This window comes from Microcaecilia unicolor, chromosome 11 (assembly GCF_901765095.1).
Source record: "Microcaecilia unicolor chromosome 11, aMicUni1.1, whole genome shotgun sequence".
In the NCBI taxonomy this organism is placed as follows: Eukaryota; Metazoa; Chordata; class Amphibia; order Gymnophiona; family Siphonopidae; genus Microcaecilia; species Microcaecilia unicolor.
Genome location: NC_044041.1, coordinates 204,792,846 through 204,810,015, shown reverse-complemented (window position 1 = coordinate 204,810,015; position 17,170 = coordinate 204,792,846). Strand labels below are relative to the sequence as shown.

Here is a 17,170-nt window from a genome sequence, read left to right as displayed (position 1 = left end):
TTTATTTCATCAAGGCACTCAAAGGTCACTATGGTCAATCCTGAAATGACTGTCTACACTGCTCTCATGTCTATGTAAAACTACTTCTGGCTAATCTATTAGTACCAGAAACCTTGAATCTTATTGGCAAAGGTCATTCCTAAAGCAGGTGCCACAGTAATAGCCTGTCTCTAGGGTGGGGGCAGCTGTCCCACCCAACAGATCAGAATCAATTAATGTGAGAGTCCAAGCTTCACTTTCTTCATGGGATATGTTCAGCTTCAGAGAGGCAGCTGGGCCAGGAAGGGAACATATTAGACTGTAAAATGGATTTCACGCTTGCAGCTACTCTCAAAGTCATAGGGAGGGCAGCGGCATCAACCCTCACCTGCCGGGTGGGAAAAGCAAATAAAAAGCATGGACGTCGGGAGAAAGGCACTTTGGAGATTCTCTCTCGAAAGAGTGGTTCTGTCTCTATATCTCATTAATGAAGGGGAGAACCTGGTACCGTTAATTCCACCTTCCAACCAACAGCTGAAAGAGAGGCTCTACTCAAGATCAAAGGGCAACTGTAAAAGCTCCGGCCCGGCTCTAATTTTGTAAAGACGTATTTTCATAACGGAACAAATGATCATGGCTAAAATGACGCTGTCCTTTGTGGTACTGTGTACAGTAGAATTGAAAAGACAAGGTCACCAGCCCAGGGACAGTATGACTGACCATCGCAGTGGACACTCCATGACAGCCATTGATCCCAGCTTCCACTTCTATCCTCTGACCCCCCCTTTCCTGGCTACAGTAGGAGGAAGGGAGCTTCGACTGACCCCTCTGCATTAGTGACCGCTTATTTATTTCTCTTCTGTTTGAGCAGAAGCTCTGGGGGTTGATATTTAAAGCAATTTAGCAAGGCAAGAGAGGCTTCTGTCTGGTTAAATCACACTGACTGAGCCAAATCTGGATATTAGGAAGAAAAGTTTCAGTGCAGTAGGGCCCTGGTCTTTGGAACACACTTCCCTTATCCATAAGATCACAGGGGCCTCTACCCACGACTAAAACCGATCTGAAAACTTATGTGTTTAAGGAAGCTTTCCTACAGGTCTTCACTAAAGGGAAAGAAGTTGGAGATGTGAGGGCAATGGGCTGCCCTGGAAGGCAACTGTAGCTCTATTAAACTGCTTTTTTTCTCCCTCCTTTCCTATCCAAATGGAATTCTATTCTGTGCCGTAGCGAGGGCTAATGGCACCCGGGTGCAGCACAATGCGACCCCCCCCCCCGCAGCGCACCCCCCCCCGAACGCAACCCCCCCCCCCCCCAAGACCGCATTCTTACCTGCGGGAGGGCCGATCCGCCCCGAGTGCACGTCACTCGGAGCTGAGTGGGCCCCGCTGGTTCCCTGCTCTCTCTGCCCCGGAACAGGAAGTAACCTGTTCTGGGGCAGAGGGAGCAGGGAACCAGCGGGGCCGGCACCCCCCAAGCGCGTGTACCCGAGGCGGACCGCCCCTCCCGCCCCCCCCCTTCCTACACCACTGATTCTATTTATTCTTCTTGATTTATTCTATTGTTATGTATATAAACCGCTCAGACAAAATTTGATGGGTGGTATATCAAGTGATAAAGAGGTCCTTTCACCGAGCTGCGGGAAAAAGGGCCCTGCGCTATTGGCGTGGGACGTTTTTCCCACGTGCCAGGGCCAATTTTACTGCAGCAGGTAAAATGCCCCCAGTCAAACATGGCCATGCGGCAGGGAGTCCTTACTGCCAGCACTGAGGTGGCGATAAGGGCTCTCATGGTAACCCGGTGGTAACCGGGCAGGCACATGGCAATGCCCAATGACCACTGGGTTACTGCCACGCAAGCCATTTCCGAGGGGTTTCTTTTTGCCCTGGAGTGGTGTACGCTTGAGGCAAAACTACCGCTGGTGGCCACGTTGGGCCAGCAGTGGTCCCATTTGGTATGCCCGCATTTGGCTTACCAACGCTTTGTAAAAGACCCCCCCAAAGAGATTTGAGAAACTTGAGACATTCAGTGGCCCATACTGAGATAGCACTATTTGATTACTACTGGGGCGATCCACAGATTGGAGGGGGGAGTTACCCAAGCAGCACCGATGAACATTGCAGTACCTGGGTAATGCCCAGCAGTCATCTAGTACCTGAGTATTCAATGCCAGAACCTGGATACGTCCCCAGCACTGAATTTCAGGTCTACTTCAGCCGGCAACTGGATCAACAGTCCCCTGTTTTTCAAAGCATTTCTTCACCCACCCACCCACCAGGGCTCTACCCACCCCAGCTACCAGGGCTCCACCCACCCCACCCACCTCAGCTACCAGGGCTCCACCCACCCCATCCACCTCAGCTACCAGGGCTCCACCCACCTCAGCTACCAGGGCTCCACCCACCCCACCCACCTCAGCTACCAGGGCTCCACCCACCTCAGCTACAAGGGCTCCACCCACCCCATCCACCTCAGCTAACAGGGCTCCACCCACCCCACCCACCTCAGCTACCAGGGCTCCACCCACCCCATCCACCTCAGCTACCAGGGCTGGACACGTCTTTGCTCCAGATTGAGAAAAGTGTACCACTCTGTTTTTATGTCTAGCGAGATAACATCTTCTGCCTTAATAATACCGAGTTGAAAAATGTAACGACCAGAAAGAACCTGGACTGGTAGAGTGGTAGCAACAATGGACTAACCTTAACCACACTGCTAATTAGATTTGGGTTCATGGAAATTACAACTTTGCTGCTTAGAAGCAGGGTACTGCACGTCATATTTATCTACAATACATATTCAGAGGTTTGGCAGAATTTTTACATATTTATTTCTCACTGAAATGTATTAACATGCTCAGCGAGTCATAATATAATAAAACAAACAAAAAAAAAAAAACAATGCATAACTGCAGAAAAAAATGCAAGTCAATCACGAAACCAAACCAAAATACCCAGAGCACCTGAATGTAACTCACCTTGAGCTTCTATTGAAAAAGGTGTGAGCAAAATCCAAAGACAGAAAGAAACACTGGGGACCATTACTAAGCTGTGTGAGACACTAACACAGCACGAATGGACGATCGCAGGATGCGCAAAAGTGTTCTGCATTAGTTTCACCATCTGCACGTGCTAAGCACGTGGTCATTTTTGGGAGGAGGCGTGCGACGGGTGAGAATGTGCTGATATTACCATCGTGCTAACTGGTTAGGACAGAAACTCTTAGCATCTCCTAAACCGGAGGCGTTAAGTGAACCCACAATAATTGTTTTTTTTTTTACATGGCCACACGTTGACGCTAACATAACGCACAGCCGTATATTCAACAAGTAGCGAAAAGCCCTTTTTCACAGCTGCGCTATAAAATGGGCTTAACATGTGGGAAAGTGCCATGTAAGGACGCTTTACGCTCATGTCAGCGTAACTTAGTAAAGAGGCCCCAGAAAGACATAAAAACATAAGACATAAGACATAAGAATCACCACACTGGGACAGACCAAAGGTCCATCTAACCCAGCACCCTGTCTCCGACAGTGGCCAATCCAGGCCACAATCACCCGACAAGATCCACGGAGCAAAGCATTTTGTACTGCTTGTCCCAGGAATAGTGGATTTTTTCCCTATGTCCATTTAATAACATTCTATGGCCTTTTCCTTCAGGAAGTCGTCCAAACCTTTCTTAAACTCTGCTAAGCTAACCGCCTTAACCACATTCTCCGACAACGAATTCCAGAGTCGAATTATGTGCTTAGTAAAGAAAACCTCTCTCTTATTTGTTTTAAACTTACTGCACTCCAGCTTCATTGCATGCCCCCCTTATCCTAGTATTTTTGGAAAGCGTAAACAGACGCTCCATATCTATCTTTTCCACTCCACTCATTATTTTATATACCTCTTCTATCATATCACACAAATAATACACATTAAGCCTGAGGGACATCTATCAAATAATTCAGAAAATTAAATGCAAGAACATTATTCAAGACCACATGCTACAACAAGCCCTGGGAGGCAGCTATGTGACGTTTCCCAAAAAAGCCCCTAGTGTAGGGCTAATTTCTAAAGTTGAAATTTGAGGTGGAGTTCTGAAGTTAACCTGGTTGATATCCACATCTCCTTCTGAATGTCGGTTTCATCTATTTTAAAAAGGCAACACGGACACTTTATAGGAATGCCAGTCATGCATAAATTTACATGTGCTCCAAACATGCAAATGTGGACGTCCTCTACACAGCGCCCCCTGCTCCAGCCAAACTAAGCTGTACGCACAGATCGCCCAAAAGGAGGAGCAATTTTTCAGTGCGCTGACATTTTACACATCTGCCATGTGGAAAAAGGTTTCTGCAACTATCCCCATAACCCCTAACCCTCCAGCCTCCCTCTCTCACCACTGGCGCAGACCAGCAGCTAATTCATCTGCAGCCCTTTCAACAAGCTCAATAAACGCCTGGGCAAGAAGCCAAACTGAGGTTCATTATTTTCTTGTTTCACTTTTGTCTGGTTAAAGCCTTCAAAATTCTTTAATGCATTACAGAAAACCGTTAGCACAGACACATTTCAAGCACAAGAGATCAGAGGATAAAAATAATTAGCAAAATTACAATTCCTGGCATTTGACAGACTCATTTTTTTTAAATGTTCCTTGCTTTTATTTATTTCTTTATTTTTATAAATACATCAGTGAGGATGCCACTCTCTTTGGAGGAGGCTATCAATGGCGACTTCCCTATCGCTGTGGATGAAGATGACAAGGGACATGGGTTCATGCTGCTCTCAGAAAAGCCTGGCCTGAACTACAATCCCCGCTTGAACCAGACACATTTCTGATCTTAATTTAAAGATTTGGGCGCTAGGGGCCAGGTCTCAACGTGTAGAATTCGTTGCCAGAAAATCTTGTAAAGGCGGTTAGCTTAGCAGAGTTTAAAAAAGGTTTGGACGGCTTCCTAAAGGAAAAGTCCATAGACCATTATTAAATGGACTTGGGGAAAATCCACTATTTCTGGGATAAACAGTATAAAATGTTTTGTACTTTTTTGGGATCTTGCCAGGTATTTGTGACCTGGATTGCCCGCTGTTGGAAACAAGGATGGTGGGCTTGATGGACCTTCGGTCTGTCCCAGTGTGGCAATACTTATGTACTCTTTCCTTGCTCTTTTTGGCTTTTCTGAACCAGCAGCACAATGTCACTGGTGATTGATTTAGAGCTGGCTGCTGTGTATGTGTTCAGAAAATGCCAAGAGGCTCGTTTCCTTTGGGAAAACTGAAAATGTGTTGCCACCCACACAGCTGAAAGATATCAGTTTCCATTTTGGCTACAGCTCCGCAGCCTCTGACGGTCATCTTAGAAAAAGCTTTACCTCCATCTCCAATGCAAGATTATATACAGATAATGAAAAGTACTTGATATCAGACTAAGGGTCTCTCTTAACAAGCCGCCCTAGCAGCTCCTGATGCGGTAAAACCGGCAAAGTCCATTCGTTTTGAATGCACTCCGACGGCATTGCTAGTGCGGCTTTAAAAAAAAAGAGGCCCTGAATTTATTACAGTACACCCCAGCGTACACATAAAAGGAAAGAACCAATGCTTTAACGCTATTCATTTTCATTTTTGGTCTGGCAGCTCCTCCTTTCCCGGTACAACTTGGCTAGTTTTTCACCGAGAGGGTGGTAGATACCCTGGAATGCCCTTCCGCGGGAGGTGGTGGAGATGAAAACGGTAAAGGATTTCAAAAATGCGTGGGATAAACATAAGGAAATCCTATATAGAAAACATGGAACTAAAACAAGCTTGGCGGAAATTTGATGGCAACATTGGTAATCGGGAAGCGAAGCCAGTGCTGGGCAGACTTCTACGGTCTGTGCTCTGCAAATGGCAAGGACAAACCAAGATCAAGTACAGATATAGTATCACATCATAGCTATGAGTTTATCTTGTTGGGCAGACTGAATGGACTGTACACGTCTTTATGCCGTCATATACTAGTACAAAAGTAATGCCACACTGGGAAAAGACCAAGGGTCCTTCGAGCCCAGCATCCTGTCCACGACAGCAGCCAATCCAGGCCAAGGGCACCTGGCAAGCTTCCCAAACGTACAAACATTCTATACATGTTATTCCTGGAATTTTGGAGTTTTCCCAAGTCCATTTAGTAGTGGTTTATGGACTTGTCTTTTAGGAAACCATGTAACCCCTTTTTAAACTCTGCCAAGCTAACCGCCTTCACCGCGTTCTCCGGCAACCAATTCCAGAGTTTAATTACGTGTTGGGTGAAGGAACATTTTCTCTGATTTGTTTTAAATTTACTACACTGTAGTTTCACCGCATGCCCCCTAGTCCTAGTATTCTTGGAAAGCGTGAACAGACGCCTCACATCCACCTGTTCCACTCCACTCACCACCCTATATGCCTCCATCATGTCTCCCCCTCAGCCGTCTCTTCTCCAAACTGAAAAGCCCCAGCCTCCCTAGTCTTTCCTCATAGGGAAGTGTTCCCAACTCCGCTATCGCTCTAGTCGCCCTTCGCTGCACCCCTTCCAATTCCACTATATCTTTCCTGAGATGCGGCGACCAGGACTATGTTACTATGTTCTGCACCCAAAACCAACTCTTTCCCATCTAGCGCGAGCAGAGCAGCAACAACCCTCTTGGTTGAGGGGTACAGGCTCCGGTTCCCCCCCAAACCTGCTCATTGCTAGGTAGTGAATGTCACTGGGATGCTTTCCTGGCATAACCTTCAGCACCTCCTGCTGTCCAGGGAGCAGAAACGTCTAATGGCTTTGAGCGCAAAAGCTTGTAAGAACACAAATACCTTCCGATGTTAAGAGCAGTTAATTAGAAACTTTAAAAAAGGCGCTCCAGGAGATTTACATTGTTGCGCTCTCTCCTCAGCTGCTACTGTTAATGAAGAATTAAAAGCCGGTAATAAATACAGCATTCAGTTACTGACAAGCTGATATTGGCTTTCTGACCTGGGTGAAAGCGTTTCAGATTTTCCTGTACATTAACACATTCATTTCACTTGGTTTAGTACTAGGTCCACCTGGATTTTTGTCTTTTACCATTCCTTATACCACGTTATTCACAGCTGTCCAAGCAGACGGATGTTAATGCACAGACTTACAGCCGCGGTCTCTCAGCCTTTCCTTCACACAGGGCCTCCAGACACAGAGTAGAGAAAAAACACCCTGCGTAATCTTTCTCCGCTAGAAAGAAATGCAATAAAAACCTGTACAATAACCTAGAACATTATCACCGAGACAGCAGAGAAGACCTGGGAATGATTACGGACAAAGAAAAGAACACTGAAGGGAGGGCACAGACAGCTCCCAAACAAACCCACACCTGAAAAACCCCATCGACACAGTTCCAACACCAGTACAGTCTCAATTGGAAGATGTAATATTTTTAGGGGGGTCTTTTACAAAGCATCGGTAAGCTCAACTCGGGCTTACCACATGCTAAATCGGGACTATCGCCGGCCCAATGCCCCGAGCGTGTGCCATTTCCGGTGGGAAAAGGAAAACTCTGGAAATGGCTTGCAAGGCGGTAACCCGGCATCGCCACATGCTGCCCGGTTACTGCGGGAGCCCTTATCGCCACCTCATGGCCAATGGGAAGAGTTCTCTTACTGCATGGCCATGTTTGTCTAGGGGCTTTTTACTCGCAGTGGGGAAAAAAGGGCCCCGTCGTTAGTGTAAGGCCCTTTTTCCTGCAGCTTGGTAAAAAGGACCCCACAGTTCTTCTAACTGGCATCTTTCATATAAGAAGTGGGCAACCTATGGGTCATGGGCCGCATTTGAATCTCGAGAGGTCTGTCTGGTCTCAGCAGTCATGTTGCTTCTAATTCATTGGACCCTGAGAGTTGGTGGAGGTAGTGGTGAGGGGTAAACTCCTACCCTGTGCTCCTTGCTTCTTTTACCTTAGTTAAGCCTCCACCTGAACCAAGGGTCCCAATGTGGCCTCAGGTCCAAAGACTGCCCACTCCAGTTCTACAAAGTAACATAGTAATATAGCGAGTAATGGCAGATAAAGACCTGAACGGTCCATTCAGTCTGCCCAACTGTCACACACTCATTATCAATTCACGATTAAATCAACAATGAATGTGATGTAAAATACTTGATCATGGTCTTTCTTTGGTATTTCTGGGACACAGAAAGTCAGTTCGGCCCTGTCCTTACATTCCAATTACTGGAGTTCCTGTCGAAGTCAATTCCTGCCTATCTGTCTTCCATTTACGTATTACTTTAAATCCACAAACACAACATTCCTGGTAGATCAATCATATCCAGTACTGATACAGCTAAAAAGGAGGCATCTGGACCAACTAATAGGATTATCAATAGGGGTCGGCAGCCAGAAAATTTTTATTTTTCGTAGTTTCCAGAAATGCTCGTTTTTTTTTATCATTTCCGTTTGGCCACGTCTTCCGAAAAGCTGTACAGTGCCCACTCTTTTGAAAGCGTGCACATGCAAGATGGTTCGTACAAGCACAATGGCGCACTGTCGGAAAAAGATTATTCGCTAAAAGCACAAGTTTTCATGATTATCTGCTTGTTTGGGGGGTGGGGGGGGGGGAGGTTAGCAACATGTAATAACTTGGGATATCTTGTTGGCATGACAACCCCCAAACAGCTTCAAAGAGTTTCTCAACAGGTCAAACATCATCACGCAGCCACCACCGGACACTCTCCTTGTCCACTGGATGTGGAATCATGAGGACAGCAAAGCTGTGCATTCAAACCCTTAACGAGAACTTCCCTGGACCATCAATTCGCTGCAGAACTAACTGAATTCATCCTAACCCACAACTATGTCAGCTTCTACCATGATTTCTATCTACACATCAATACTACTTATGGATGGATTGTTTTCAGCCATTTCAATATTGTTGCACCTCAGTAGATTTTTGCCTCTCTCAATTTGGTTCTTATCACAAATCACAGGGAATCCGTCCATCTTTCAGCCTAAAAATGGAAGTCTGGTGGGGGGGGGGGGGGGGGGGGCTCCTCACCACCCGCCTTCAGCCACAGTCCCAGCTCTCTGTGACTCACTTGTCTAAAGGCATTCTGGGATTATCTAGCATAACCCAAGCATCTGGAGACACCCACTGCAAGTTTGTGCAGTAAACAGGGTGATGTAGACATTTATCTCACCGTGCCCCCCCCCCCCCCCCGGGGGAACAGAAGCTCAGCAAGAAAACCCATCAGTTCAGATGCAGCATTCCCAATCAATCCCCTGTCCTGGAGAAAGAATGAACAGGTCTAGAGGTGTTGTTACAAAACCTGCTGTGTGATAGACCGTCTGCTCGGTCGGTCGGCAGGTTAAGCAAACAGCCCTTCACTGCTCTTTCAGTATTAATCCCAGCTAACCTCGGACCTGCTTCTGTATTTGCTCTGGATTCACAGAAATATGTTTGCATACAGATAGGTAGAATCTACGGGCCTGATACAAAAAGAAAAAAGTGAGCTCCCAAATTTAAGGCTTCTCATTTGGTGACTTATTTTTAGCCAAAATTTCAGCATAATTTAGGAGTTTACAAGTTATAAGGTTGATATATCCAGCACTGTTTAAACAGGCAGGAGAGGCAAACTGTTAACCGGCCGCTAGGTTAGGAGCGGGCTGGGGGGGCACGTTAGGACAGCGATATTCAGTCTTCTAAGTGGCTAAGTAACAGGCAGATGATCAAAAGCAAACGCCAGTGCTAGAGGCTGTTAGCGCCATACTAGCGCCAACGTTTGCTACCACCCTATGATCAGAGCCCTCGAGCGCGTGAAACAACACGCTCGAGGGCTCTTAGCACAAGTAGCATGCAAATGCATGCTAATCAGCGCTTAACGCATTACTCCCCAATGACCAGTGTCCAGCGCGCCAAAGATTGGGTCACTGGCCACGACAAACCCTACGCCAGCTCCGAACTGGTGTTAAGGTTTGCAGATCATTGGGGAGGAATGATGAGCCCTGTCCAGCATGCATTTGCATGCTGACAGGCCCCCATTCCCCCCTACAGCAAACCTGCCAGCGAGGGCAGTTGTGGATGTCCAAAATTTGGACGTTTCTGTGACGGGGCAGTTGAGGACGTGCAAATTTTGGATGTTTCGGCAATGGGCAGTTAAGGACGTCCAAAATGGGATGTTTCTATGAGAAAGACGTCCTTCTGATAGAAACATCCAATTTTGGACGTCCTTAACTGCCCCGTCACTATACCTCTGACACCCCCTTGAAATTTGGCCGTCCCTGCAACAGGGCAGTTGAGGACGTCCATCTTCCGATTTAAAGATGGGCGTCCTTCTCTTTTCATTGGTCTCCAGCCCAGATCTGTCAAACAAGTGCGGGAGGACTGTGCTGAGCGCATGCTCAGGCACAATTCTCCCGCACTTCTACCCCATAATCAGAGATAATTGCGCTGCTTAAATTTGCATGCATTGTCACTGATCATAGGTCTAACAGCGCCCTGCGCTGTTCCAGCGCTATTTTAGAGCGCTGTTTGGAACAGCATGGAGTTTTTCATCATCTGCCTGTCAGTGCATAAAAGCTTGGAAAGCAAAACAGCTGCCCTAACTTTATGGGAATCAGTCTGAATATCATCTGGTATTCAGTTAACTTCTGGGTCAGTGCAAATATCCTCCCATTCATTCCCCTAGAACGAGTCTAGTGCTGAAAATCAGTGCTAAGCTCCTAACTTTATCCCCCCCCCCCCCCCCACCCCGTGTCTAAATTTAGGAGTTTAGTGAAATTATCAGTGTAGGCTACTGTTCAGTGGGGTTATTTTAGCTCAGGGTCTTGTTAAAATTAAATGGGGCCCTGTGGTAAGGTAACCCAACTTAGCAGTAGCCCAAATTAACCATTTCCCTCCTTAGAGTATAAATTTAGGCCCTCAGCCTGAGTAAATTTTCAAAGAGGCTATTTAGGAGTGTGGATGTCTATATATTCATGTGGATTAAAATTTGCCATCAGTATTCCACACACCGTTTTCCAGCTGATAGGTTTAAAGCCAGCTTGCTGAACTGTTTTGCATTTCTCTGTTACCCTATCTGGGATATCAAAGTTTTTTGATTAAACATAATTATATTCACTTCTAATTATAATCAGTCTCCTGCTTTTCTTCAAAGGAACAAGCTACATTAATCTCTCCAAATGTTAGAATGCAGTGAGAAGCAGAAAGCAAACCTGGCGATTCAACGCATGTTGTTAAGGTTTTCTTTTGACCCCTACAGGCGTGGGCTGGGCTCAGGGACTGGGTCCAGTCCCTCATGTTCTACGGTACTGTGATGTCCCCAATCATTTCTGCTCTCTATTATGCTTACAACAAGCTCTGATACACTCAGATCGAGTCTCCTATAGCCATATATGAACTGCAAACTTACCATGTACAGTAATACCTTGGTTTTCGTTGACTTTGGTTATCGTCGGTTTCGGATTTCGCTGATTTTTTTTTGCGAAAAATTTGTCTCGGATTTCGTCGGCGTGCCCACGTGACCTCGCTGCTAATTTTGCGAAAACAAAGGGCGACCCACGCGTTCTCCTGCTCATGTGGCGTTGTTTTTGCCCAGGATGTGTGCATGAGAGAGATTTGGAAGGGTTTGAGCCTTCCCCTGATGATTGCCTCAGTTATCGTCAGTTTCGGATTTTGCCGTTTTTTTTTGGCGAAAAATTTGTCTCGGATTTCGTCGGTTGCCTCGGATTTTGTCGGCGTGCCCACGTGACCTCGCTGCTAATTTTGCGAAAACAAAGGGCGACCCACGCGTTCTCCTGCTCATGTGGCGTTGTTTTTGCCCAGGATGTGTGCATGAGAGAGATTTGGAAGGGTTTGAGCCTTCCCCTGATGATTGCCTCGGTTTTAGTCGGTTTCGGATTTCGCCGATTGTTTTTGGACGGATTATCAACGAAAACCGAGGTATCACTGTACTTTGTTATGATAAAATGTATCTTAAACTGGGCTTGGGTGTCCTTGTTCCCCAAGAAATAATGTCTTACGGTTACAATGTATCACTGACATGCTTGTACATCATTTGACACATTGTAGCAGCTCTGAAGTCCTCACTCTTAAGCCTGGAAGGAACACATTTGGTACTACGGATCGCTCTTATTGTCAGAGCTGCTTTTCATAAAAATACACCACCAGGCCAGGAGCAAGTCTATGAAAGCTGTGCCATATCCCCGGCAAGCCTTAGCCTTCGTCAACAGAAACCACTTGTTACCATGATTCATAGACATTCCAGGGACTTACCTTGGCAGGGTTTAAGGCCGTTATCACCCAGACACAATGTGCGTTGTTATCATACTGGACTGGGAAGTTAGGGGAAGTAATAACTCCTGTAGGGCCTCGCAGGTGGTTCTCACACATCCTAGCTGCAGGCAGAAGACACAATGGGGTTTCATTACCACCTGTGCACTGTTTATACTTATCAACACGACAAATAAGAAAGCCAGGGATTCTTAAGGTTATGTAAGGGTGGCCCAGGACCAGTGCGAGGGTGTCAGGTAAGTTAAGGAAAATTTCAGCCTCACACTTACATAATAACATAGTAAATGACGGCAGATAAAGACCTGTACAGTCCATCCAGTCTGCCCAACAAGATAAACTCATTTTACTTGGTATGTGATACTTTTGTATACCCGAGTTTGATTTGTCCTTGCCATTCTCAGGGCACAGACGGTAGAAGTCTGCCCAGTACTGTTCTTGTACTAAGATCTGAAGCTAATATCGAAGTCCCCTAAACGTTACACTCCAGCCCATCCCTTATCTATTCTGTCACGATCAGGGCGTAGACTGTAGAAGTCTGCCCAGCTCCCATTTTGTTTCCAATTCCTTCCCTTCCACTCACTTTCAGCCTGCAGGCCATGTCATATCTGTTACCCACCTTTTTGATAGGTGGGGAGAAGTTATCAATGTGTGCTACTGTTAAGAAGTGTTATTTTACTTTTAACTCCAGTTATAATAACTAGGTATCATTATATAAAATGGTTCCAGTGCTACAATAGCCCGAGTTAGTGGTAAAATAACTTCTCCCCTTAGTGTAAAGTTTCATAACCAGAGCTGATATTGTGATGTCATAATTCCTCATTCCACCAATAAGAGCCAATCTCATCAGTGATGTCACAATGGCTTGATTGTCCTATATTTCGCTCACTTTTATTACATATAGCAGTGATTTCCTTTTCTAGACATTTCTTTTTGCTTTTAATTTGGGGGGGGGGGCATTATCAATGTGGGCTGTCATTAAGACATGTTATTTTACTGTTAAAACGCAGTTATTAGTAACTAGTTCTTATTACATAAAATGCTCCTGTGCTAACATAGCATGAGTTAGTGATACAATAACCCATATTAACGGTATCCCATATTGATTACTTCCACTGTTAGTGTGAAGATTTTCAGTCTCTGGTAACCAGATATTGTGATGTCATAATGCCTCATTCCACCAATAATAGCCAACCTCATCAGTGATGTCACGATGGCTTCATTGTCCTATACTTGGCTCACTTGTATTACATATAGCAGTGCTTTCCATTGCTAGAGATTTCTTTTTTCTTTAATTAAGGGAGGGAGCTATCAATAGAGAGCTGCATGGGAATGGGGTTAGTGGGAATCCGTAGTTCCTGCAGGACTCCCATGTAGATCCCCTCCAGGTCCACGGGACTCCCGTAGGGATGTATCATGTGGGGATCCTGTGGAAGTGTAGTGCCAGACCAGCCTACCTATCCTTTCCTTGTGCCATGGCAATTATAATAGCACTAAAAAAATTAATGGATATGGCTGATAGCATTGAAATTCCCATAAGCACTGAGAGGGGAAGTTATCAACATGAGTTATTGTATCACAAGTTGGGTTATTTTAGCACAGGGGACAGGCAGGGATAGAGGAGATTTTTCAGGCATGGGTAGGGATGAAGGAGATTCCAGAGGGGATGAGCAGGGATAGATTAGATTCCAGCAGGATGGGTGTGGATGGGTGAAATTTCTGTCCCTGTGCAACTCTCTGGTTGTCAATATGAGTTACTGCTAAGATGTGTTACTTTACTGTTAACCCCTGTAATTAGCAACTAGGGATCATTACAGGAAAAAAGAAAAGACAATTTTTCAATAAATAACTAGATAAAACCATTTATGTGGGTAAATATCAGCATTTATACATACTTGCTGCCTAAATCTAGATGACTGCTTATAGAATTACCTCTTATCTCCTTCACTCTAAACAGGTTGTTGAAAGTTAGGCATCAGTTGTTGAATACTAGGACTCATGCATGTAACTGTACCTGTCACATGCATATGTGCTAGATGGATGCTCATGCAAGGAGGTATTCACGGGGGTATCAATCAGGCCAGAAAGGGGACTTATAAGAACATAAGAATATCCATACTTGGTCAGCTCGATGGTCCATCTAGCCCAGTATCCTGCTTCCAACAGTGGCCAATCCAGGTCACAAGTACCTGGCAGAATCCCACAGAGAAACAAGATTCCGGAATCCCAAAGAGAAGAACGATTCCGGAAACCCAAAGAGAAGCATGATTCCGGAATCCCAAAGAGCAGCAAGATTCTGGAATCCCAAAGAGTAGCAAGATTCTGGAATCCTGAAGTGTAGCAAGATTTCAAAATCTCAAAGACTAGCAAGATTCCAGAATCCCAGATAATAGCCAGATTTTGGAATCCCAAATAGTAGCCAGATTTTGGAATCCCAAAGACTAGCAAGATTCCAGAATCCCAAAATGAAGCAAGATTTCATGCTACCAATCCCAGGGACAGCAGTGGCTTCCCCCATGTCCATCTCTATAACAGACTCCTTCCACTCTAGCTGCAGTGGCTGAAGGATACAAATTTTAAAAGGCTAAATATCAATAGGACTGACAGAAAATCACTGCTGACATGCACCGTCCCAAAGGAAAGAGAAAAAAAAGGTGAGGTTTCTTGATTTAGTTATGTCTCTACAAGTGCTTGTATAGAATTATATCATCCCAGGCACATTAGAATGACATTATACGGCAGAGCATGCAATAAATCATGCTGCGGTCATTTTTCATCCCGGTACAGATCTAATATACTTTGTAAACTATGGCTGGGCCACGGGTCTCCTGGTCAGTATATATCTCCAGATGTGAAAGAGCTTTGACAGCATAACACATTTCTCAAGGCTCCTTCTTTCTTCTGTTTCTAGCAGAGATGGGGAGTGATGGTCCAGAACCTTCTTTGCAAACATAAGTTCAAGCTTCAGAAATCTCCAATGTCCCTTGCAGAACACTGTGGCCATTCAGCAGGGAATCTACATGTCACAGAGGGAGACAAGAGGCTGATCTTTTCTCCTGTTTTGGAACTGGCTAGAGTCAGCAGGTCACAGTGCTGGCACTCCGCTGCTGAATATCTGAGTTTATCCACGGAGGAAGATCAAAAGAGCAGCTAAGTGGGGACTTAGGCACGTCATCATGTCTCCAGATGGATGAGGGTGTTAGAAATCTCAGAGACTCAGGCAGATCATGTATGCAGATGGACGAAGGTGTTTTAATCTCGGGGACTCAGGCACATCATGTCTCCAGATGGATGAAGATGTTAGGAATCTCAGAGACTCAGGCACATCATGTCTACAGATGGATGAGGGAGTTCGGAATCTTGGGACTCAGGCACATCATGTCTCCAGATGGATGAGGGTGTTGAAAATCTCAGGGACTCAGGCAGATCATGTCTCCAGATGAATGAGGGTGTAAGGAATCTCAGAGACTCAGGCAGATCATGTCTCCAGATGAATGAGGGTGTAAGGAATCTCAGAGACTCAGGCAGATCATGTCTCCAGATGAATGAGGGTATTAGGAATCTCAGAGACTCAGGCAGGTCATGTCTCCAGATGGATGAGGGTGTTAGGAATCTCAGGGACTCAGGCACATCATGTCTCCAGATGGATGAGGTGTTAGGAATGTCCGAGACTCAGGCACATCATGTCTCCAGATGGATGAGGTGTTAGGAATGTCCGAGACTCAGGCACATCATGTCTCCAGATGGATGAGGATGTTAGGAATCTCAGAAACTCAGGCAGGCCATGTCTCCAGATGGATGAGGGTGTTAGGAATCTCAGAGACTCAGGCAGATCATGTCTCCAGATGGATGAGGGTGTTAGGAATCTCAGAGACTCAGGCAGATCATGTCTCCAGATGGATGAGGGTGTTAGGAATCTCAGAGACTCAGGCAGATCATGTCTCCAGAAGAATGAGGATGTTAGGAATCTCAGAGACTCAGGCAGATCATGTCTCCAGATGGATGAGGATGTTAGGAATCTCAGAGACTCAGGCAGGTCATGTCTCCAGATGGATGAGGGTGTTAGGAATCTCAGGGACTCAGGCACATCATGTCTCCAGATGGATGAGGTGTTAGGAATGTCCGAGACTCAGGCACATCATGTCTCCAGATGGATGATGGTGTTCGGAATCTTGGGACTCAGGCACATCATGTCTCCAGATGGATGAGGTGTTAGGAATGTCCGAGACTCAGGCACATCATGTCTCCAGATGGATGATGGTGTTCGGAATCTTGGGACTCAGGCACATCATGTCTCCATATGGATGAGGATATTAGGAATCTCACCGCAATCCTCATGTGCTAATTTTGAGAGTAAATGTTTAAGTTGCAAGGGGGTAATTTGATATGTGATTTGAGAGTGTAGAACAAGGTGTAAGTTTGTGCGGCAGCTTTCCAGTAGGCTCTTATAAATCCCTTTGTAAAATGGGCACAATATATGCATCTGTGAGCCTGGATATCCGCAGGGTACTAAGAACAGCCATAATAAAATATAAAACAATACAAGAAGCAAAATACAAAACATATACCGAAAAATAACCTTGGATCTATATTCAAAGCAATTTAACTGGCCAGAAACAGCTCCTGGGGCTAAGCGGTCATTTTCAGAGGTACTTAACAGGTTAGTGGGGCTGAAAATGTCTGGTTAGTACTTATCTAAAAACCAGCTATTTTGTGGGCATTCCAGCAATGAAGTTGGCACTTTACTGGACAAGGAAACAGCATAATTAAACTGCATAAAATCCAGTCATCTTTATGCAGTGCTCCATAGCCGGTTAAATGCTGAATATCACACTTCACCAGCTATGGTGTCACCAGATCTGCAAACCAGGAAATTGTATGTCGGTGCCCAGTATTGAAATTCCAGGCATATCGATACCGAGCCCACTGTCTTCATTACAAATACATATTGA

The 17,170-nt window shown here is 45.5% G+C and overlaps 1 protein-coding gene across 1 annotated transcript in view; it reads right to left on the bottom strand.

Moving 5' to 3' along the window:
• The window catches only part of CSMD2 (CUB and Sushi multiple domains 2), a 507,359-nt gene that overhangs the window by 191,670 nt on the left and 298,519 nt on the right, over positions 1 to 17,170 (bottom strand). The window contains exon 10 of the mRNA XM_030220011.1: positions 12,204 to 12,325. Coding sequence (XP_030075871.1) covers positions 12,204 to 12,325 — 122 coding nt within the window. The remainder of the gene's footprint in view (positions 1 to 12,203; positions 12,326 to 17,170) is intronic.